Source organism: Ischnura elegans, chromosome 8 (assembly GCF_921293095.1).
Source record: "Ischnura elegans chromosome 8, ioIscEleg1.1, whole genome shotgun sequence".
NCBI classification, from domain to species: domain Eukaryota; kingdom Metazoa; phylum Arthropoda; class Insecta; order Odonata; family Coenagrionidae; genus Ischnura; species Ischnura elegans.
The window spans coordinates 114,923,386-114,946,324 of NC_060253.1; the positions used below are offsets into that span (position 1 = coordinate 114,923,386).

Genomic DNA, 22,939 nt, shown 5'->3' on the forward strand with positions numbered 1-22,939 from the left:
AGCACTCACACAATTTCATGTCTCATGCTGTCAGCTTTGTCTGGAGGAAGTAGATGTATTGCAGTCTCTTCTCCTGTGATGATGTCTTCCGCTGGTAAATATTTTTGTGTAAATGCAAAGTTCAACCCTTTTGAAAAAACTGAGACTGTCTCTTTGGCCAAAGTCTTTGAGCTGTTAGTTGGTGTACTGCACTTGGTAGGTCTGTCTGCGGTTTCTCAACCTGCCTCAATGCAACATTTTCAAAATTGCCCTTCTGATTGAGAGCGGTATCATTAAGAATATATACAGATGAGTTATTAGTATTTCTATCAACAATATCCTGGTAGGTACTCACGATTCAGCATTCCAGAAAGCTCCAAGTGAAGCTGATATAACTCCTCCACCACCACAAAAATTGACGTAAGCGTAGCGTGAGAAGAAGGCTCTGAATATGCGAGTGAAGAGAAACCATCATGCTGGTTAAGATACATATGTAGATACTAACACTTTTGTGATCTGGCCACATGGGAAAGAAAAACTGGAGGCATTCCACAGACATTTAAATATAATCCATCCAGACATCACCAAAGAACTTAGAGAAGGAGGTTGTCTCCCTTTCCTAGATGTCTTGGTTGAAAGAAAAATGGATGGAAGGCTAGGCCACTCAGTATATGGAAAGGAGACCCACACCAACAGGTATTTAAATTCAACATCACATCACCATCCACAACAGAAGGCCTGCGTCATGAAAACACTAACCCACCGAGCCAAAATCGTGTGTGATGCAGAGCATATCCAAAGTGAAATGCAACACCTTTTGTGGGCTCTGAAAGGTAGTGGCTTCTGTGGCTCTTTCAAAAATAGCGATGAATGATGACCGCTATGAGAAAAAGCCATTAACATACATATGCTAAACTGCCATACCCACATCTCCGGAGTCTCTTTAACCATTAAAGCACGGTGGGCATTTAATTAAATCCCATCCCAGCAGCCTGATGAGATTTAAATCGCTTAACCTTTTTGGCATGCTATCATTCAATAATTTATTACTTTCATAATATTCGATCAATATCATTGAAAATTTTGTAAACTTTGCAGTATACAATGCACTAATATATAATAATTTTTTAAGCAATTTGAATAAATATTTATTTTTTATGTATCTCTTTCTCTAAACTTATGAATAAATTTTCAGTTTTCAAAGATTTAAGTTTTGTTTCGATTAAGCTGTTAGATCTTTAACATTCCATGCATTTTTTTATGTTTACATGATGTACTTTGGTGATTTGTGGTAAAAAATTTCATCATTGATTGGATATTTTCAATAGAATTACCTGTTTCGCCTACATGAAAATTCATCACTTCGCCCATTTATTTGACTTTGTTCTATTATTACCGAGTCATTTCATAAAGGTACTCACATTCTGTTGTTTCAAACGTTAATATGTAAATACAGTGAGTCCTCGTTTAACGTCACTTACCGTTCCTGAAAAATGTGACGATAAACGAAATGACGTTAATCGAAGCATAATATCCCATAAGAAACAATGTAAAAAGTGAATATCGGCTCCTAGACCTCACAATTCCTACGCGAAAAAATTTTAGCGTATCATATCTGGGGCATTTTTTACGATGGGAATGCCAAGCTACGGCATAAATATGAGTTCCTGTCTTCATCGACGGCAATAGCAGCACTGACGTAAATCCTTCTCCATTTTTGTGTCTTCCCGCATTTGCTTTTCGGCTTCACTATGGTGGTCGCCCGGGCGAGCGTCGCCTGGGCATCATCATCGCTGAAACATCGTCGCAGTTACAGGAACCAAAATTATTGTGAACACGGCGAAAAAAGTGACGACAAAAACTCCGAGTTCTACACGGAAAAATTCCTTGAAATCACTTTTCCTGAAAACCATTATGTCAAGTAAAACCTTGCGCACCTACCTAAGAATTCATTTTGCAGAAAATTTGCTAAAACCGTAATCGCAATTAACAATAAACACACTGTTTTACACTTCGTTTAGACTGACTATTCCCGCCCACAAAACGAACAACCTGCAACGCCCGCCGCTTGGCATATTTTTCTCGAGCGAAATTTAAAAGCCTTGACGTTATCGCGAAGCGAAGGTGTGATAAATAAATGACGGTCTCAAAAATTTCGTGACGTTATCGCGAAATGACATTAAACGGGGTGACGTAGAACGAGGACTCACTGTATTCAAATGACTTGACCTTAGTAATTCTTCTTTGTGTGACATGATGTGAAGCAATCCAAGTGCAAGCTTACTGCACATTGTTCACACCAGTACACGCTGTCTCCTCATTTCCCATACTTGGCACAAATTGCACACCTTTGGAGCTTTGAATTCTCCCCACCTGAATGAATTCTCCTTAGGAATTGTCTTTCTGTGAGTCTTAGTACTAAATTGTCTAAGGAGTCCATAGTAGAATAGCCATGTCCAAACTGTCCATATGGAGTTGCATATTTCAAAAATATTACCTCAACCAGATGCATGCGAAATCATAAAAGGGTCAATTTTCTATACCCGTTTTCCCTGTGGGCAACGTATGAATTTAGGACTGCAGAATTCTATAGTCTCATAAATAACTTTATTATACACCACTTGTAATGGCGTTTTCTTTCCATTAAGTACGAATGCAATAACAGGTCCTTGAAATTCACCCCACCAATGAATTTACTATAACCTAACACACAAACAGACTTCCGAGTCTCTTTTTTGCCTTTCAATACTATTCTCATTTCGTAGGATCCCCAATTATAAAAAAAATAACACACACAGGAAGTACACCCGATGAGAATTTCAACACACTGCCTGAAAGAACACCACACAGGATGAATGGTTCTAGTGGACTGAAGCGTGTGGTTTCAAAGTCCCATCAAGAGACGAGAAAATATCTCTAAGAGGTCCAGGTACATGCTGACTGTTTAGAAGGAATAATATCTTCATTGATTACTGTAGAAGAAAAAAATAAATTCAGAGCGAAGCACATGGCCCCTTCACTTAGGACTAATGAGGCGGACCTAACACACTCGGGGCTTGAGGTGATGGCACGCAAGGAGAAGATGGAGAGAAGGCAGTGAGCTCTTAAAGAAGATATTGTATATCAGGCTAAAGTAGCTGACCCTTGTTGACGTTTCACAAGCAGAATAGGCGGCAGTTTTCAAGATAGCACAGCAGAAGGAAGGCGTTGAGTTTTTAGACCTAATTCTAAAACTTGGTGTTGGAATTTGGAATTTCATCGAAACGTTTTAAAATATCCTGTCGGCATAAAATCGCTTTGAATATTTTATTGGAAAGAAAAAACATTTCTTCAAAATGTATACTAATTAGTTTAAGTTTAAAGTACAATATCAGATGGAAAAAAAATATTATGTACAGAGTTTTCAGGAAGCACACTGGGTACGCATAATGGCAGAAATTTAAAGGGCACATACCGGGTACGCATGACGGCGTTGAGGGGTTAAAAATATGTCTCACTCAGTGTCTTAATAATTGTGCTCTATGTTCTCTTAAGATGGCGACTTCAACAACAATCAACACGTCATTTTACGCTTTTTATATAAATAAAGTGTAACTATAGCAACCACCAATGCCCTTGAAATTTAACTTCTAACTTAACTTCCCCTTGACTGGTAATGGTGTAACATCAGTCTGAACACTCTTTTTTATTTAACACACAAAGTTGCTCTCAACCCATTACAGCCCGAGTAAAGAAAAACTTGAAAATATATAATTTTTTCCACTTTCTTTTACCTATAATAACATGCTAAATAAGGTAAATTGAAAATATGGGCCTTCAAAAAAATTTGCTTATGGTAAAAAATAAATGTTGCGTTTTCACAACTTTGGCAGAATCCGGTATCTATAGGCAATGATGCAACCCACATTATCATACATTGCGTATCATAGGAATATGCTGTCAGATATAGTCCTATGCCTTTTTATGCCACATATTTGACAGATATAGTCAGTTTTTATTATTAAAATTCTTAGATATTATGTTTCCAATGAGATGTTGCATAATTTTTGCATCTTTTTTTAAGTTGAGTAATTCTGACATGAGGTCAAATTCAGATCCATTAGAGAGTGCTTTCGTGAGTGCACTTTTAACAGCAGCATGACCCTCAAGAACCACTTTTGAAGATAGAGCTGCCATTGATGGTAGATGCTTTGAGGCCCTGATAATATCATTATTTGTAGTGGATCTCATGAACCTTTCATCAAAAAGTTGGCCAATAGAATGAAGAAATCCCTTGGCAGTATATCCATGCTGTAAATGTGAAAGCTTGATTTTTGCCTTCGTAGCTGCATTAGTTAATGCTGCCGTCAGCACAGGTGCAAGATTTTTGGGAGATTTTTATTAGACCAGATGTGTCATTCCCAAAACTACCATCACTTATAATTTTTAGACTATTTCCTATGTCTATTAATTGGCTTTGTAGTTTGTATGAATAAGGATATGCACCCTCAAGGCATTCTAGCAACTTCACAATCGGTTGACAATGTTCAACAACAAATGCTGCTTGGCACTGTATAATAGCAACCTCTTCTTCGGTCAGGCTACTTAACCTATGTACAGCACTTCCTCCCTCCCCCACCAATGAGAAACATTCTCCGATATCAGAGAGATACTCATTCACATAAATGGCAGCCTTGTGCCAAGAATTCTAGCGAGTAGCTAAAGGAGATGGAATAAGCTTAGCTTTATTTTCACCCTCTGAATACTTCTGCTGTAAGAAAGCAAGGTATGCATGTTTTCTTTTTCTCGTATTCAGAAATGCACTTTTCACCTGCAGTATACACTCATTTAACTCTTTTAAATTTATCTGAAAAATATTGCTCACTAAATTAAGTTTGTGTGCCCAGCATTGTATGTGCACCAGGGACTCACCAAACAGGACTTTCAGGCTGTCAACACACTTTTTCATATAAGCAGCAGAGTCAGTAATGATACAAGAAACTTTTGTTAAAGAAATTTCCAACTTGTTAACACAGTTAACAGTTAAAAAAAAACAAACTAATATCGCTTGGCGACTGCTTGAAATTTTGGTGCTCAGACGTTGAGACGTGCAACTCAGAAATTACAGAGGTAATTTTCGTAAATTACCACTGCCCCTGAAAACTGTGGCAATTTTTTACTACTACCTCAATTGAAAATTACGGAATTTACCTATCTATACTCGGATGAAGAAAGATGAGAATACAAAACGGATTATGATTAACATAACTTATTTGATGAATTGATTCACAATTAAAGGTCACTAAGATGTGTATAATCGTTGGATTTGTACATATAGAACGGGTCTGATGATTAATATTGTACGGGTATTTGAATGAATTCAATTGGAAATTTTCCGTCAGCGCTTAAAATGATATATTTTAATAGTCGGAAGTAGTAATATTTTCTGCAGAAATGAGAAAACAAGTGGGAGCAAGAACAAAACTTATCACGGAATATTTCATTTGGTGGAGATAGTTTCGCGGTCTCGGGGTCTCACTCTTAATATTATATAAGTGCGGAGGTTTGTCGAAAATAATGAGGTTCAATACAAAGATGTTTCCCTCTGTTACATGCTTGAATTTTGGCTGGCGATGAGGATTTTACGATGAAAAGATGTTCCATAGGTAGAGGTTTTGCTACATAAGCAACATTTTTGCTAATATCCAGTAAAAATTCTTTAAAAATCGCATTATTTTCGCTTAGGATAATAAATTTCGCGTTATCCCAAATAATCTTGATATTTTGCGTCATTCCGCGAAAAAATCGTTTCGCAAAAAATTCGTGTCTCTACCTATAGATACCTGATTCGGCCATGCAAAAACACAACATCATGTTTCCGATCCAATTTTCGCTTAATGTTGACTTCTTCACGAAATATAAGTTGTAACATCTATTAATTGAAATTTTGACGTTCATATGGACGAATAAAAAACTTACTGAAGTGAATAGTTACTCTTCGGAAAATATATTTATCTTGCGTAACAGGTGACTTGATAATTTAAACATTTTGAATATTTTTTAAATAACAAAATAGTTATGAAATGTCATTATTATCTCGCTAAATATCAGTTTAAACTTAATTTTACAGAAAAAAGCGAATTCAATAGGAATAAAATGCAATTGAAATATGTTTTTGGATTCCTCAATAATGTTGCGTTTTCGCAAATTTGGTCGTAAATGGGTTAAAAATGAAATAAACTAAAATTATATTTATAATGAAAATGTAAATGAATATAGAAATATTATGCATTTTTGGCATCGTGACCGCCATCTGTAGTAAACATTTTGTACTGCAGCTTACTCACATAAGTGCGTTGTGGTTACAGCAGATGACGGTCACAATGCAGGCCATGCAAAATATTTCTATTTTTAAGTGATATTCATAATAAATGTAATTTTAAATGCTTAAACAATACTTATTGTTACAGTTATTATTTAATCAAGCCCCTGTGTGCTAACTCGCACTGCACGAGCCCTTGTTTGTACCGCAGGAGCATGTAAAGTGGTTGCATTTTTATTGAAATTCACTGCTCCACCACTCTAAATGTAGTAGTCTCTCGGTCATAATTTTTTTGTGAGATATGTTTATGTGTAAAAAGAACATTCTGTAAAATTTTCACTTGTTTTCATTCAATCCCTTTTTAGATCTGACCTGTGAAAATCGATGCTAAAAGCTTTTCGGCATTGTTTGACACGCTCTAGGAGAAAAAGGAGTGCATTCTCAGTGCTAAAACTTACACTGCTAGTAGTTTTTTAAGTATTCAACTCAGAAATAACATTTATCAGTAAGTCTAGTTTCCTCCATAAAAATTTATGGCATTAAAAAGTTAGTATTGACAAATATTTCCAGAGTTTTTACGGAAAGATTTTGACTGACTGTATTTTATGAAAGAAAAATTTAACAAATATTTATCAAAAGTTCTTTTCATGATGAACACAAAGGTTCTTTTAATGATATCTTTTAAAATAGCTTCAAAATTAAACTTTATGCAAACCACGTTTTTCATCTAAATTTGCCCAGCCGCCCTTGTAAAAATGGCTGCCAAAAAAAAGTATGGGTTGTAAATTTTTTTCAAATGGTGTTTTGTGATTGTCTACTTGTAGGGAACCAGTGATAAAAAAATCAGGATATTAAAAATGTCGAGCAACAAATTTTATTCATATTGGGTGATTTGAAATGGAATGACCTGCGTGTCTAAATTCATTTTCTACCTTCGGTTTTTTATCCGTTTTTGGTCTGTGATCGTCAGGTTGTCTAGGTGGTTTCTTGCAATATTTAGCTACAAGGTTACACCCACCACAGTTGTAGCACCTGTATTCTTTTGTCGGTTTCTTCTCAGCTTTTGCATCGGCATTTCCGTATTCAAATCTATTGCTGCTTTAATTTTGCTTACTCCGTAGGTGATAGTTCCATCTATTAATGGCTAAAGCTTCTACTTCGTCCTCGTGTCTAATCATCCATTTTTCTTCCCACATAATTTTGTCTTAACTGTCCGTGATGTCAGGTTAAGCATAAAGGTGGCGTAAATCTTGTCTCATATGTTTCCCAAGCTTCAAGTGCACGAGTGCAGTCACCAATATCCTCTAGGTGTGCAGTTCTTACATTTTGTATTAGCAAATTTAACGCTTTTTCTATTTGATCTAGACTTCTTGATTTAAATCGTCCTCGGGAATATCTTTGCAGTCGGCATCGATTGCTGCCCAACAATTTTTCTTGATGAGAAGTGCACGCATAGTTAATCGCCAGGTGAAATAATTGTCCTTTCTGAGTTTGTCATATTTCGAATGGAAACGTGCACATCTAGGGAAAAATCTGAAATTTATGTTTATCTCTATGATGATTGCAGGAATGTATTTATCCAAATGTGAAGCTCTTGGTTTTTAGGGAGTATGTGGTTGATAATATATATGTATATCAATATGTTCTAATTGTAGTTTTGTGTGTGTAGTCATTGTCTAAGGCGATGGAGCATTTGCCTCATGCTCTTATTTCACTTTAGGTGCGAGCACTCGTGGGACTTTGTAAACTGGGCAGCAGCGGTGGGACGGACGCCTCGATCAGACCATTTGCTGAAGGCTCCAACAATAAGCTTGCTGAGGCTTGCAGAAGGTATGGCAAAAGTGTTTGAATGTATTAGAATTTAAAGTTGGTTAGAAATTAGACTAATTGTAAGTTAAAGAATTTGTCAGGTGAAATCCATGAATTCTGGCAGGGTCTCTCGAAAGTCATCAGTATTGAATGAGTGGTCGTTTGTTGAGTTCACCAGAGGAGATTCAAATTTAATAACCCACGAAGCTGGCAATCAGAGGGTTGCAAAATACCATTTCTTGAGTACCCATTTTTCAAAATTTCGAGTTTACTTTGAGAGCTATCACATGTGCCCTTCAGGCTACTTCCTCATCTGCAGTTGTCTATCCGGAGTGTGGTGGCAATGATGCCATTTCAATGAATTATTTACGAAGTCCGCAACCATAATTATAGCAATAGAGTATTCTTGATTGGACTTCTAAAAATGCTGCTACTCGCTGCACATTTTAATGGGTCAACGAAAGTCGCCACTTGCGTTGTTGTGGAAGAGTGATCCAAATTTCATGGGGTTGAAGCTATAATTTGGGCTGTTAACCTAAATTTATGTTCGTGACAGTAAAATCTATTAATTTCATAACTTTTCAGTGTAATGCTCATGAGTACATAATACACGGAAAAGTTATGAAATGCTCACGAGTAATCCACACGAGCACATGTGCTCATGAGGATTACCCAGAATTCAAACAACGAATTGCTTTTCACTTGTCGCTTTGCTGCATATGTTTTTGTAAACTGAGTAAAAAGTGCACTAAGTGATGGAATAATCCAAACTGAGGCTTCCTAAATGTGGTCTCTTGCCTACGACTCTCATTGCAGTTGTAGAAATAGACATTATTTTTCCTTGGTTTTGAAATATGCGAAGGTAGAATGAAGATAAAGTATGCAGGCTTGCTTAAATTTTCATGCCCCTGGGATGATGCAACCTCTGAATGACCTCCAGTGAGTGAACTCCTGATTAAGAGAACCACGAATTTCAGCCCCTTGAGTTTCGTTTAAGAGTGGTTTTTCTGTTAGTCTTAACCTTTTCCCTACTAAAGACGTAAATATACATGTGGACGTTTCTTGACCCGGGAGACGAAAGCCATGTATTTCCGTCTGAGATTTTCCTACACAAGTGAATGAAAGCTGTATGTATACGTTTTCTAGCTCTCCCCCTTTTATGACGGTCGTGGGTTTACGTCGTCTTTGTTTCAGGACCCAACGCTGCGGGGTTTAGGTTTTACCCTTGGAATCCGGGAGCAGGTACCCTGACCCCTCGTCTTTTATTACCCCTCTTAGCGGTAAGGGACAGCGGTCATACAATTGTTTATCCAGTCAGTTTTCGAAATACATATTTGTTCATTTCTCAAGAAATGTAAACTAAGAATTGAATTCTTTGTCTTTTCAATAGTGTTTACAATTTGTAAACAAAATTCTATGATAAATATTAACTTATATCTTGAGTTCTGTATAAATATCAGCATGGAAATTGTTGCTGCCTTAAATGTGTTAATATTGACCTTAGAACTTCTTGTAAAATTTGATATTCCTCAGAAAAAAATGAGAAATTCAATTCAAAGTCTGTAGTTTACGTGCAAGCAACAATTATCCTTATTCCAAATACAAATAAGCAATCCATAAGTTGACCGCAAATCAATGCCACAGGTATGGCCGTAAACCCGGAAAGGAGGAAGCACAACTACCCACAGAGTCCACGATAATGCGGAGTCCTCGCTGGGAGGGGTTGAAAAAGGTTGGAGCTGAAAGCGGGTGATTATCCACGAGACCCGTCTTTGCGAAAGTCCCCCAAAAATGCTCCATACCACGAGAGAGAAGAGTCTTTTGGGGCTCAGTACAGCAGTCATGCTAAGGCGAAAACTCCGCTATCTTGAAAGGGTTAATTTGTAGATATTTGCGTTGTTTTTTAAGAGGAAATTAGGTATCTATTAACTAACGTGCTACATAATGAGGTGAACCATGGCAATAGGTTGGCTCATGCTGCACACAGCCTCCGTTTACTCCGTGGTGAGGTCATGTTTAGATGTATGTGCACTGAGCTGCACTTAAAGGAAGACTCACGCTCACTCAAACACACACCCATGCCTCGCTTAGCGGAAGGGATGCATTCCTTGCGGTCTTTGTGCTAAATAAATTCGTGTTATATGAGAGCATTTTAACATTGGGAAGATAGGGATGCGTTCCCAGTAACATAAGTGTAGGGTATCGAATTTCCTATAAACCATACACGGTGGAACCTCGTTAAAGCGAGTATAGGCAATAGCGAGACCCCTGCTATTACGAGAGATAGCCAATGCACCGTCAATTGATCCTATTATAAGCATGTTAAAAATTTCGTTTTTATGAGGCCCTTTTGGTGCTGGCTCTCGCCATAGCGAGGGTTTCACCGCCGGAAAAACTTACACCAAGACTCCTTAATCTCTGTAATTGCTAGCGATCTGTTAGAAATGAAGTTAATGGAGTGCTCAGTCTCAAATTTATGTGGTAAACTGTCGTTCGATAAATAAGTAGTTAATTTTGGTGAAAATATTGTGGCATTAGCATTTGCAAATGCTTGATCTTCTTTTGTTCCTCGGGCGGCAGAAAGCAGACGGCAGCATACCCGCACGTCCGTGAGTTGCGTGAATAGGAAGCATTTGATGGAACACACCATGGCCAAAAAAACACCAAACACGTCTAAGCGATAAAATTAAAATAAAGGAGTAATATGAGGTATATTGGCTATTATTTGCACCACCTCCGGTAAAGCGACAATTATAGCGAGTGTTTATTGGTTCACCGTGAGGTGTCGTTTTATCGAGGTTGCACTGTAGATTCTTATTCATAGCCATAGGAGACCTTATTTATCTAAACATTTATAGTTTAAAATATATTTAAAGATAGTTGGCACGTATTTAAAGACGTTTTTTTCTCGTCCAAATAAATTTGTGCGTACTTTTGATATTCCCATCTTTTGATTGGGTGGGCTAACATTCAGGAAAAAACTGCATGCTATCTCAGGGGTTTGTAATGCATTGGCGGCAGTTGAAGTCTAAATACAATTCTTGTATCACCCATGCCCTTTAGTTGCTCATCCAAATGACAGACAAATGCTACTTTGAATACCATTTCATTGCCGGAGGAGTTAGTGAATGATAAATCATAACGGGATTTACTTTGAAGTCCCACTAGGCATTAGCATCATAAGCAGCTACGTGAAATGGTCTTTAAATGCCTTGAAACCTAACTCAGGTTTTTCTTCCCTGAAAATGAATGAACGAGATTGCATTCTCTTCTAAAACAATTTCGTCTCGTCTTCATAAAAAACTGGTTGAGGGGGAGAGGAGCCACTCTCAATCACAGATTGGAGTTCATCAGAAAATGTTGCGGCATTGACTATTCTATCAGCACTTGCAGATTCACCTGATGTCGTAGCACTAAAACACCAGCACTAAGTTTAAAATTCTGGAACCGACCGGAGCTTCCACTAAATGTCTCTGAGTAATCACCACCATAATATAGGAACATCATTCAACCGTTTATTATAAATCAAGGTAATTAGAAGTCTTTCCACTTATTCCTGCAATGAACTTGTCGTGCATGTCGATCTCTCTGCTGAATTTGGTGTGGCTGATGTCACTGACATTTTAACCTCATCTTAATTCAGAATAACAGAGTGGACTTTCGACGTATTCCTGTGACGCAGAAGACCTACTGCTGATGGGAAGGAATGAAGCCATTGTGTTTGAGACTTTCTCTCGGACCCTTTTACGTGTTGATGCTATTCATACGCAACTAGGCCCCCGCTCTCCGATGACCTTGAAGGCTGAACCCTTTGCGTGGTAGTCAATTCGCCCGATAACCTATGATGGCAAAAATGACGTCTCTAACCGTATCGCTTAAAAAAAATACGCATTTCCACTACCTCCAAGCTTAATTATTGATCTAAATTAACTGATCTTATTCAGTTAAAGGGACAAGAAAAATTAGCTACTTAGGTGGGTCATCTGTCTGGATGCATGAGGAGTAATGTTTTTGCGCATTGCACAGCAAAGGATTTTAACGAATATATAAACGAAGAATAAAATATGAGGCCAGCAATTCTATCAATATGCGTAAAAGGAGTGTAATTTCGTGTGTACTTAGCGCAAGTTCCCATTTTGTTAGGAGAGTATTAAAGGTTATTTGATTAGGCTAAGCAGCATAAGAATGTTTCACTGAGCAATGAATTTGCGCTACATGTATCCAAATTGTGCTAAGCGAGACATGGATGTGTTCACTTCTGTCCAAAAGGAAAGCAAGCGACATTAAAAAGTTTAGTGGCTTGTTTCAACCTTGTCATATATAATGAAAAAAAAACACAACTGTACAGCCTTATTCATAGTTTTACTAAATTTGCTTGCAATTGCCGTGTTGGGGTTGGTGTACAGCCCAGAAGACCCAAATTCAATGCTTTTAACAATGCCTTTGGGTGCCTTAATATTGCTCCTTGTGGAAATGTTGTATCCAAGTTTAGTATTTAATTATTTGTAACATTGATATAGATTTACACATTTATACTGGGAACTTTTTAGACCACATGTATTTTTAACTCTTTAATGTTGAAAGATATTGACTCAGAGTAAGGACATAAAGAGAGGACATGAAGATACTCCATTCTATTCTTGTGATGGAAACTAATCCATTTATGCATACATATTTTTCAACAGCTTGCATATGTACGGTGACTAGTCACTCATTATTTGTGACTGAATCATATGAACTAGTAAATTTTAATGCATATGATCTTTTAACATTCAGGCAGCTGCAAAAATAGACTTAGAAGAAATATAATTTTTTTCAATCGACTAATCAAGTGTAACTGCCCAGTATTTATGAAAACAATTATACGACTGGATTTTTTGGGAAGCTGAAAATCTGAACATTTCTTTCATCCCAGAGTTATTTTTGCAGTTGATTACAGAGCTCCAATCTGAACTGCTTCTTTTTCTTTCTTTCCTCTCGTCATGCATTGCCCCGGAGCTCAACCATGTCATCAATTAAAAAAAAAATTCTTGAAATCCATCACAAAACAACACCTGCTCTTACATGTTAAATGCTTGTTCACTCCTTGCAGTGACCACGGTGAACTTAGAACTAGTGATGGTTGAGTTTGCATTGAGTTGTTCCTGGTTTTAGTGCCCTCTCTCTATTTAGTTTATAGCCTTTTGAGCATGCAAGGTTTGCTTCCCATCGAAATTTAAAAAATGGTCATGTTCTAACAAGGAGATATCGCCAAAGTGATGTTCGGGATCTGGATGCGGATGTTATTTTCTGAAACTATATATGTAGGGTAGAAAAAGTGTCACGGCTTTCTTCCACATGAGCCGCGGTTCGAGAGATATTCGCATGTAAAGATTTCGTGCACCATGACTTCCCTTGAGTAATCCCTCCCTCTTGCCTACGGTGGTGCGTTCTAGGGTGCTGGTCCTCTAACCTTAAGTGGGTGTCCCACGTTTGAGTCCCAGTGTCGGCAATATTTTTTCTCTCTTCTAATTTTTGAAATCACTGTTAGAACTCATACCCATTCGTTTTATTTAGTTACTTCGCAATTTCTTTTGTTTTCATATCAATTTATGGATTTTAAAAGAAACTCTGAATTGTGCCTTACCACACGAATTAGAGGACATATATAATAACTTACACATATTTTTCTGGGTAATGTGCTCATCATGTGCACCAATGCACACCTCTGCCTCGCATCAGTGAAATGATCGTACATCCATTCATGAATCGTTCCCTGGTTTTTGATGCGTGTGCCTCCACTTTCAATGTCTTTTTTTCCATTTCTGAAAAACCAGTATTTTCTGGCTTAAATATTTTTTATTCAAAATATCATTTCCACTAGGCATTCCCTCCATTAGATTTTCTCCACAGCCCACCCACTGTCTTCCCAACAAATCTCGATTCATACAACATTATCCTTCCACTCACCATGCCTCCCTTATGACCTGCCTTCTAGCATCCTTCAAAGACTTCCGTCCCAACAACCCTCCCTCCACAGCTGACCCTCGATAATCCCTGAACAAGGCGCCGAGTCCCAGTTGTGTGAAAACGGGTGCGAAAGCTAAACAAAGAAGACCTCGAATACGGCTTGTGTAGGCTGCTGGAAAGCAGGGTCATTGTACTGGAAAGGTAGGAGGGGAAACTGGCTAGGGTCAGTAACTGAATGTGAGGATAGGCAATGGTGTTTATTTGTTGATAAGAAAGACTTGAGATTACGAATATAAGAAGAGGCTGTGGGAGCAATGGCTAGGGCGAGGATGATCAAATTCCCCGGAAATTTGTGTGTAAGTTATTAAATACGTTCTCTAATTTGCGAGGTAAGGCACAATTCGGAGTTTCATTTAAAATCCATAAATTGATATGAAAACAAAAGAAATCGCGAAGTAACTAAATAAAACGAATGGGTATGAGTTCTAACAGTGATTTCAAAAATTAGAAGAGAGAAAAAATATTGCCGACACTGGGACTCAAACGTGGGACACCCACTTAAGGTTAGAGGACCAGCACCCTAGAGCGCACCACCGTAGGCAAGAGAGAGGGATTACTCAAGGGAAGTCATGGTGCACGAAATCTTTACATGCAAATATCTCTCGAACCGCGGCCCATGTGGAAGAAAGCCGTGACACTTTTTCTATCTTACCTACATATATAGTTTCAGAAAATAACATCCGCATCCAGATCCCGAACATCACTTTGGCAATGTCTCCTTGTAAGCAAGTGAGGCTGGAAGTAAGGTACTACTCTTATGTATTACTTGAGCTGATTGATGTACTTTATATGTGTCAAATTGTGAACACTCATATGCATGGAAGAATTCTTTTGATAGGTTTTTAGTCAGCGCAAAAAAGGATCAAGATATTCGACGCTGGGCTGCAGAAGGGCTTTCTTATCTTACTCTTGATGCGGATGTCAAGGAGAAGCTAATTGAAGATAGAGCTGCCATCCAGGCCCTGGTGGACTTAGGAAAGGTAAGTTTCAAGATGTTTTGTTAATACCGGCCTATAATACGTGCTTTTTTTACTTCAAAATGTGCTCTAAAATCAGCCTGTATCTTATGCGCTGGTATTACTTTGTCCTATTATAACCAAGCCGATTCGCCGAGATAAATACTTACCATTAAGTATTTTTTACTTACCATACCAGGCACTGAAAATAGTTCAATTCATTACAAATGACGTTAATAACACTTTTTTTGAGCAAGTAGTAAGGAAAATAGAACCAGTTCTAATTTGGTTCATGCATTCATACATGTTCCGTGGTTCCGTTCCTGTCCACTTAACTGTTCCAGTTCCGCTCAACAGGGCTTAAGAGTGGTGTTCAGTGCATAATACATTTCTTTCTAATTAGTCTGCATATCTGTTTTTATGCTCATAAACTGAGTGCTGCATAGAAAGTAAAAATTGGAATAACCTCATGGGATCTAAGGAGAGAAGATTGTCTTACAGTATTGCATTAAAACTTGAAGTCATGCTTCAGAGCACGGCAGCTGGGCTGGTGCAAGGCATTTTGGCCCACCTCCGACTGAGAAGATGATACGAGAATGGAGGAAGCAGAAGAGAGATTTAGTACAGATAATAGTAAGAAATCTTCACGTTCATGTTCTCCGAAATGGCCAAAGATTGAGAAAGATGTTAAGAACTGGATAATAAACCACAGAAAGAACGGGATCACTGTGTCAACAAAAATGATTTCCATTGTAGCGAGAAAATTAGCAGTAGATATATATTGATTAGTATTGCTGATTTTTGTAATACAACATCGTGGTGTGAAAGATTTATGAAGAGAAATGGTCTGTGCATGTGAACTACAATAGCACAAAAACTGCCACCTGAATATGAAAGAAAGATTATCGAATTTCACAAATACGTGATAAACTTGAGAAAAATGAAGTGTTTTGAGATAGAACAAATAGGAAATATGGATGAGGTTTCCTTGACGTTTGACGTGCCATCAAATAGAACAGTGGACATCAAAGGTTCCCAGACGGTGATGAGAAAGACTTCAGATACTGAAAAAACGTGCTATTCTGTTGTCCTTGCGTGTTGTGCTGGCGGTTCAAAACTCCCTCCTTTGTTAATCTTTAAACGAAAGGCGTTGCCTAAATGTACAATTCCACATGGAATTTATATTCATGTTCATCCTAAGGGATGGATGAATGGAGAGGGTATGAAACTGTGGTAGCGGAAGGTGTGGTCCAGGCGTCCAGGAGGATCTCTGAAGAAATTGTCTTTATTGGTGTACGATCCGTTCAAGGCCCACATAATGGAGTCAGCAAAAGTCCTTGCTACTGAACTGCAGACGCATCTTGCTGTGATTCCTGGTGGATTGACTTCTCAACTGCAGCCTTTAGATGTTTCAGTCAATAAACCATTCAAGGGATTTATGCATGAAGAATGGATAAAGTGGATTGAGGCACTGACTCACCATGTCACGATGCAAGAATGAAACGGCCGTCAATTTCTAGTGTCTGTGAGAGGGTGAAAAACTCCTGGCAGAAGTGAGACCATCGTAAAGTCTTTCAAAGAGTGTGGAATTAGCAATGCGCTGGATGGAAGTGAAGATGACATTTTGTATGAGGAAAGTGACGACTCCCATGGAAATAACTACGCTTATGATTTTAGCAGCAGTGATGAAGAATTTTTGGGATTCTGTGATGAATTAACTCCGACGTATTTTCCAGTTTTTTTATGTTAAATTTCCGTTTTGTGTAAAATAGTATCATTAAAATACTTTGATTCTTTTCTGTATGGTCAAAGTATATGAGTTTTTTGGTAAATTCTAACCTAAAAATCAAGGTGTGTCTTATGAGCCAATCCGTCTAATAGGCCGGGAAATACGGTAAGTATGGCGTCTTCCTCTCTTTTTTCAAAATGGCATCATCAACCATGCTGCCGAATTGTGGCTCCTGCCAAAATTCTATTCTAGCAAGTGAAAAGTTGATTTACTGTGGTTTTTGCTCCACTATTGTTCATTGAAGTGCTCTGGAATGGGTGAAATTCATTTGAAGGCCTTAAATGAGACCAATTTTTTATTTTGGAAGTGTTTTCGCTGCCGAGTGAACAACTTCTCTATCGCCAATATGGCTGACGATATTGAATATCTCAAAGCCGAGATTGTGAAATTTAGGGAGAATCTCGCTGTGAACACCATTAAGCCAAAGAAAAGTGTTACATTTGCGAAAGTTACCTCCGATAACGCTTGCAATGACACCGGTAAGCCTGTAGTAATTTCTCATGTGAACACGAATGGTGTTGCGTCATCCTCAAGCGAAACCGTTAATATTGTCACACCATCCCCTGTTATCTCAAATGAAATTCGAGAAATAAGTTCTAGTGTGAAATTAAGTGGTGTTATCTCATCTCCTGTTAATGACCGAAAACAGGAAATATGTTCTGAGAGCGATGTAAGTCATTCTGAGTGGATCGCGATGGTTTCCGGACAGTGCGTTCTAAGAAAAGTATTAAGAAACAAAAAAACAGAAGAAATGGTGTGTTTGGCTCTATTACTCAGGCAGACAACCTCTACAATGAGTTCTCCGGTTTCCCTCGCCGCGCATTGCTGTATGTGGGGCGAGTTCAACGAGAGGCTTCGCCTTCGGTAATCACTGGTTACCTGAGCAAAAAATTTCCTCAGTGTAACTTTCAGTGCAAGGATATTTATGTCGGTGAGCAACACCGCTCGTTTAAGGTTGACGTGCCTTGGAATTTGCGCGACGAACTCTTAAAAAGCTAGAATTGGCCCTCGGACGTGTATGTGGGTAGATATTTCCCCCCAAAAAGTCGTGCTTCAGCTGAAGATGCGAATAATGTGATACATTCAGCCGTAGGCCATCCTTCTCTCAGCGTCGTCACGGAAGATTCATGTGAACATTCGGATGATAACTCAGTGAAACAACAGTTTTTCGGTGACAACAGCATGAGTGAGGCTAAATTGTCCTGACTAACAGGCTCATATCCTGTTTCGTTGATGGAACCGAATCAACATTTTTCTGCGGTCAAAATCGCTTCTTCTTTTGAGCATTTTTTATATTAATGCTCAAGGTGTTCAAAATAAAGTGCTGTTGCTTGAGCAATTTGCTCATGACTGCGGTGTGGATGTACTCATCCTCAGTGAACACTGGCTGTCGGAAAACAACACTAGTGTGTTTTGTATTGATGGCTTTAATCTCATAACCTCCTTTTGTCGCCATGTTTATAAATGTGGAGGGGTAGCTATCTATGCTAAAGCTGATATTAATATTTAAAAAACTGAAAATTAATAATTGTAGTGAAAAGACTTTTGAATGTGTTGCCTCATTGGTTAAAGTTAACCTCTCTGTTTTTGCTCTGATTGCTGTTTATCGTTCTCCGTGCAGTAATATCCAGGATTTTTTTAATGCTTTAATTGATGCTTTGCTGCATGTATGTGGTGTAAATGCAGATGGAATACTCTTGTTTGGTGATATGAATATTGATTTTTTGGTAGAATCCTCCATCAAAACTGATTTTGTGAATTTGTTATCCTCTTTTGGTTTATATGTAGCTAATTCACAGCCAACCAGAGTAACTACCAAATCAAGTACTTTGATTGACTATTTTATTACGAATGCCTCTTCACGTATCTCCTGTGATACCATATGTCCAGGTTTCTCAGATCACCTAGGTATTAATGTTTTGCTGAGGTATACCTCAACCTGTAATACGCCTGCTCAATTCTTCCCCAGACGATTTTTCTCTGCTGATGCCATCCAGGAGTTTGTTTGTGAGTTATCAAGTGAGTCTTGGGAGGATGTAATACAGACTTCTGATGTTGATGCTAAATTTAAGGCCTTTTTAAATATATTCATGTCATATTTTGAAGCTTGTTTTCCCATTAGAAAAGTTAGAAAAAAACACCCTCACGGTGGATTCAAGCTCAATTCCCCTGAGCTGAAAGCCCTATCTGCTCATGTACGTGAACTTCATAACAGGAGTAAATTTGTTGACAACGCATTTCGCAGTGCATATCTTGATGCTCTAAAGCAACTCAAGTCCCGTGTTATTGGCGAGAAGAAGGCTGCCATTAATAACTTTCCAAGTAAATCAAATAACATTATCAGAGATACTTGGAAAGTAATTAAGGAGAATACTAACTCCCCTAACTGCCCTGGCAGCACTAGCATTGATTTTGGAGGTATATTGGAAGATATCCCTGAAAATATTGCTGATAAATTTAACCAGCAATTTTGTTATTTGCCTCTTTCCAATCGGTCTACTCGACCTATTTTGCAGTGGAGGACTTCTCCTCACTCTTTTTTTCTAAATCCCACTGACCCTCATGAGGTTCAAAGAACCATCATCTCCCTGAGTAATTCCTCACCCGGGCCTGATGGCATTCCTCCTAGTATTATAATAGCTTCATCAAACTTAATTGCTCCTCCATTGATTGATATCATCAATCTCTCATTCAGCTCTGGTGTCTTTCCCTCTGCCCTAAAGCTGGCCAGGGTAATTCCAATTCCCAAGAAAGGCTGCCCTTCAGAGTCTATTAATTACAGACCTATTTCCATTCTATCAACATTTTCAAAGATCTTTGAAAAACTCTTCCATCATAGATTAATTAAGTACCTCCAGATATAATTTTCAGTTGCAAAAATCCTCATATTAGCGTCTGAAGATGATTTTTGAAAAAAGCAGTATAAATGCTGTGGGATGCCCACTCGTGGAAGTAAATTTGGCGTGCGCTCCGGAGCGAATCACCCCGCGCGATATTTTCCATGCTCACCTCTGAGATACCGACGTGACGGCGTAATGCTTACAAGAAATTCAAACAGGAGCATTTTAAAAATACATCACTAAGGGAGAAACTCCCCTGCCTGCCGCTTGTTTTTGACCCAGGATTTCAGATGACTGACTCACACTGAAAACCCTGGCCACTCAGTTCCCCTTGGACTTGCGACCGGTAAAGGGGAGGGGGGAAGATAAGAAGTTTGTGTAAGAGGCTGCTCTTTTTCGGCTGCAATTTCTGGGAAAAAAGGTGCGCCTCTTACACGCGCTTATACGGTATCTCCTACTGGAGAAAAAGTGTTTATCCACCTAAATGCCGTAGCAATTTCACGGAACTTCATAATAAAGTTCTTTTGTAACAGCCCAGACCGGGACTGAGGTTCATAATTTCGTAATAACATTTCTTTTACTATAGATTAGATAGTCCTTTTCGTCGGGACCAACGAATTGCTTCATAATAATGTTCTTTGTATTAGCGAGAGTCTACTGTATACCTATATGCCATGCAAAAGTTAATTAGACATAGCTATTTCATAACAACTAAAAGTCTTTATCTGACCCCAAAATGTGCTTTGTAATATTTTACATTTTCACTTTGCTTTTTGAATGGGTTATTCGAAAAGGTTATTATAGAGGTGTAAGTTGCTGGGCACTCTCGTCCTCGTCATCCCCAGGGGAATAAGGAAAGTCACACAAAAAAAAAGGAGAAGTCACATGTCAGGGAAATCACACTTTATTCTGTCTTCGTTTGCTTACACCCGTCGACTGCCCAGCAAAAACTGTCGTCTCCCTCTGGTAAGCACGTTTTTCTGTCATTTTCTCGGGTGCGAAGCAGGATCACATTCTAAAGAAAGATGTCTTAGCTTACGTGGCCATGCGAGCACTTCCTGTCAGGGTTGGGTGGTAGGGGATCGTGGGAGCCGAAAGGAAAGGTGTTATCGCTGAGTTTGGATGGGAAAGGAACTGAGGTAAGGAAGATGGCAGCTACCTCTTACAGAGGTTCATTAAATTTCAGGGCATTTTCAAGGAACAAATTCACTAAATAGATAATAGGTCCATAACACGTAGTTAAATTTTATAAGCTGTTAAGTTCTCACTTAAAGAATTCTTATAGAATTTTATTTTTTAAACTTTATCTTGTTTTGAAGAACCGAAATAGTGTCAAAATCCATTTCCAGGAATGTACAGGTGTTGATCCAGTATTTTTTTCTGGAGGGGCACAAGAGTCTGATGGGTCTTCTCATATTTGAGATTAACAACAAAATACAACAATCAATGTAGAAAATATTGTCTTTATTTTGTAAGTATGAAGTAAGTGAAGTTTTGTCTAAGTATGAAAAGTATGAATATTAAATTAAACGACCGAGGCTCCGTAATACAGAAAAGAAAATGAACGTAATGATAACGTATTAAAAATCTTGCCTCTTTTTTTAATAGTCTCTGCCCCCCCCCCCCCCCCTAAATCTGCCTATGGGCATGCTCATTGCACATTCCTAAAATTTTCCGTTTGGGGGGGAGGGGGTGACTCGTCCGTTGAGGGCGGCCCCTTCATCATGAGCTCCAGCCCAATGAGCCATTGACATTATAACCTTAAAGTGGATAGACAGCCATGCTATCCACTGCACCACTACTTCAATTACTGTATGCTATGCTCCGATATGATAAAACCCTGGTCAGTCTCTTTCTTATGGTTTCGAATGAAACATTTACGAGCATAAGAACGGAAGCAACAAGTCCTCTCAAGCAATCCAGCACATTTAAATGCTCAGAATAACAGCACTCCCACAATTACACAATATGCTTATCAAACAAAAGCTTTGCAATTCATTCAAATGCAAACCCACTCTTAGTCCCTTTTATTTAATTACGTAGAATGACAAGACGAGTAAAACAGCACACAACATGTTGTATGCCATGCATCTAAATAACAATTAAACGCAATGGGATAAAAAATTCAATGCAATAGTGATGTAAAGCAGTAGTAAAATCACAAGTCTGTCTCTCGTCAATTCTTTCGCTAAGCCGCTAGAGTGATTTCATTGTCGTTGCTTGCAAAATTCGTGAATGTTTACGTGTGCTGCATGCTCGCCAGTCAGAACGGGAATAACTTTGTCGTTGCCAGGGGGACGAAGCAAAACATTTCAGGCAAAATGGCGAGCGAATCAAAATGAGAATACGAATGCATACAGCGTTCAACTATCTTTTCGACAAATCGTGTCAACTATAGCCAGAAAGAACCAGAATTACAGGCCGCTTTCATAGTCAGTGACCGTCTTTGCCTGATGTCCCTCTTGCCTGCCCTAACATAGGTGGCGGAAGAAGGGAGGAGTCGAATACATACTATGCTGACATTTTTCATAAAATATTATAGACTGAGAACTAGTGATGGGTCGATTCCAAAATTTTATCGATTCCGATCCCGATTCCGATTCTGACATTTCGATTCCGATTCTACCGATACCGATTCCATCGATTCTGACGAAATAGGCTCCAAGAAAAAGACCACTTATAAATACAAGGGAGAGCCCTGAGTAAAGTCATATTCACAGTTATAATTAAGATTAAATACTGCTTATATGAATCGTGTAATATTTGGCCCTTACAAATTCTCAAGCAGAAAAACCAACATGCTCATGCTCAGCCAGCAGGTTTTGATGTCTCCATGTCACAGTATTACTGCCTGCAGAAAATTGCCTTTTGCTACATAATTGTGGGACTGAGAAAGTACTTTCCTCCCTAAATTGCAAGATTTCGGAAACTTGTAGTATATCATCGATCTTTGTGGATCTTGAAACCTCATGGAACTCAAGTTGCCTAAGCAAATGAACTAAAGAACTTAGCTTTAGTTTTGAAGAGCCAAAAATACCTATACTTCTCACGTCGTTTAATCAGCCTTAAAACTCTTGCTTTTTAAGTTCAAGAAAGAAACTAAACGCTACAAATGAATATCACATTGGACGGACGCAGTATTAAAAAAGGCCTTGTGATGTGAAAACTCTGCTTTCCGCGCGACTCACCTCTGCGAAGGTGGAGAGGGAAAAAGGGTATCGGCTGTTGCCTTTCGAGGAAACAGTTCATTTTCCTC

At 38.5% G+C, this 22,939-nt stretch overlaps 1 protein-coding gene across 1 annotated transcript in view; it reads left to right on the forward strand.

Moving 5' to 3' along the window:
- LOC124163447 (protein unc-45 homolog B) overlaps positions 1-22,939 on the forward strand; it is a 233,099-nt gene that overhangs the window by 91,934 nt on the left and 118,226 nt on the right. Inside the window, exons 12-13 of the mRNA XM_046540368.1 lie at positions 8,001-8,110; positions 14,937-15,078. Coding sequence (XP_046396324.1) covers positions 8,001-8,110; positions 14,937-15,078 — 252 coding nt within the window. The remainder of the gene's footprint in view (positions 1-8,000; positions 8,111-14,936; positions 15,079-22,939) is intronic.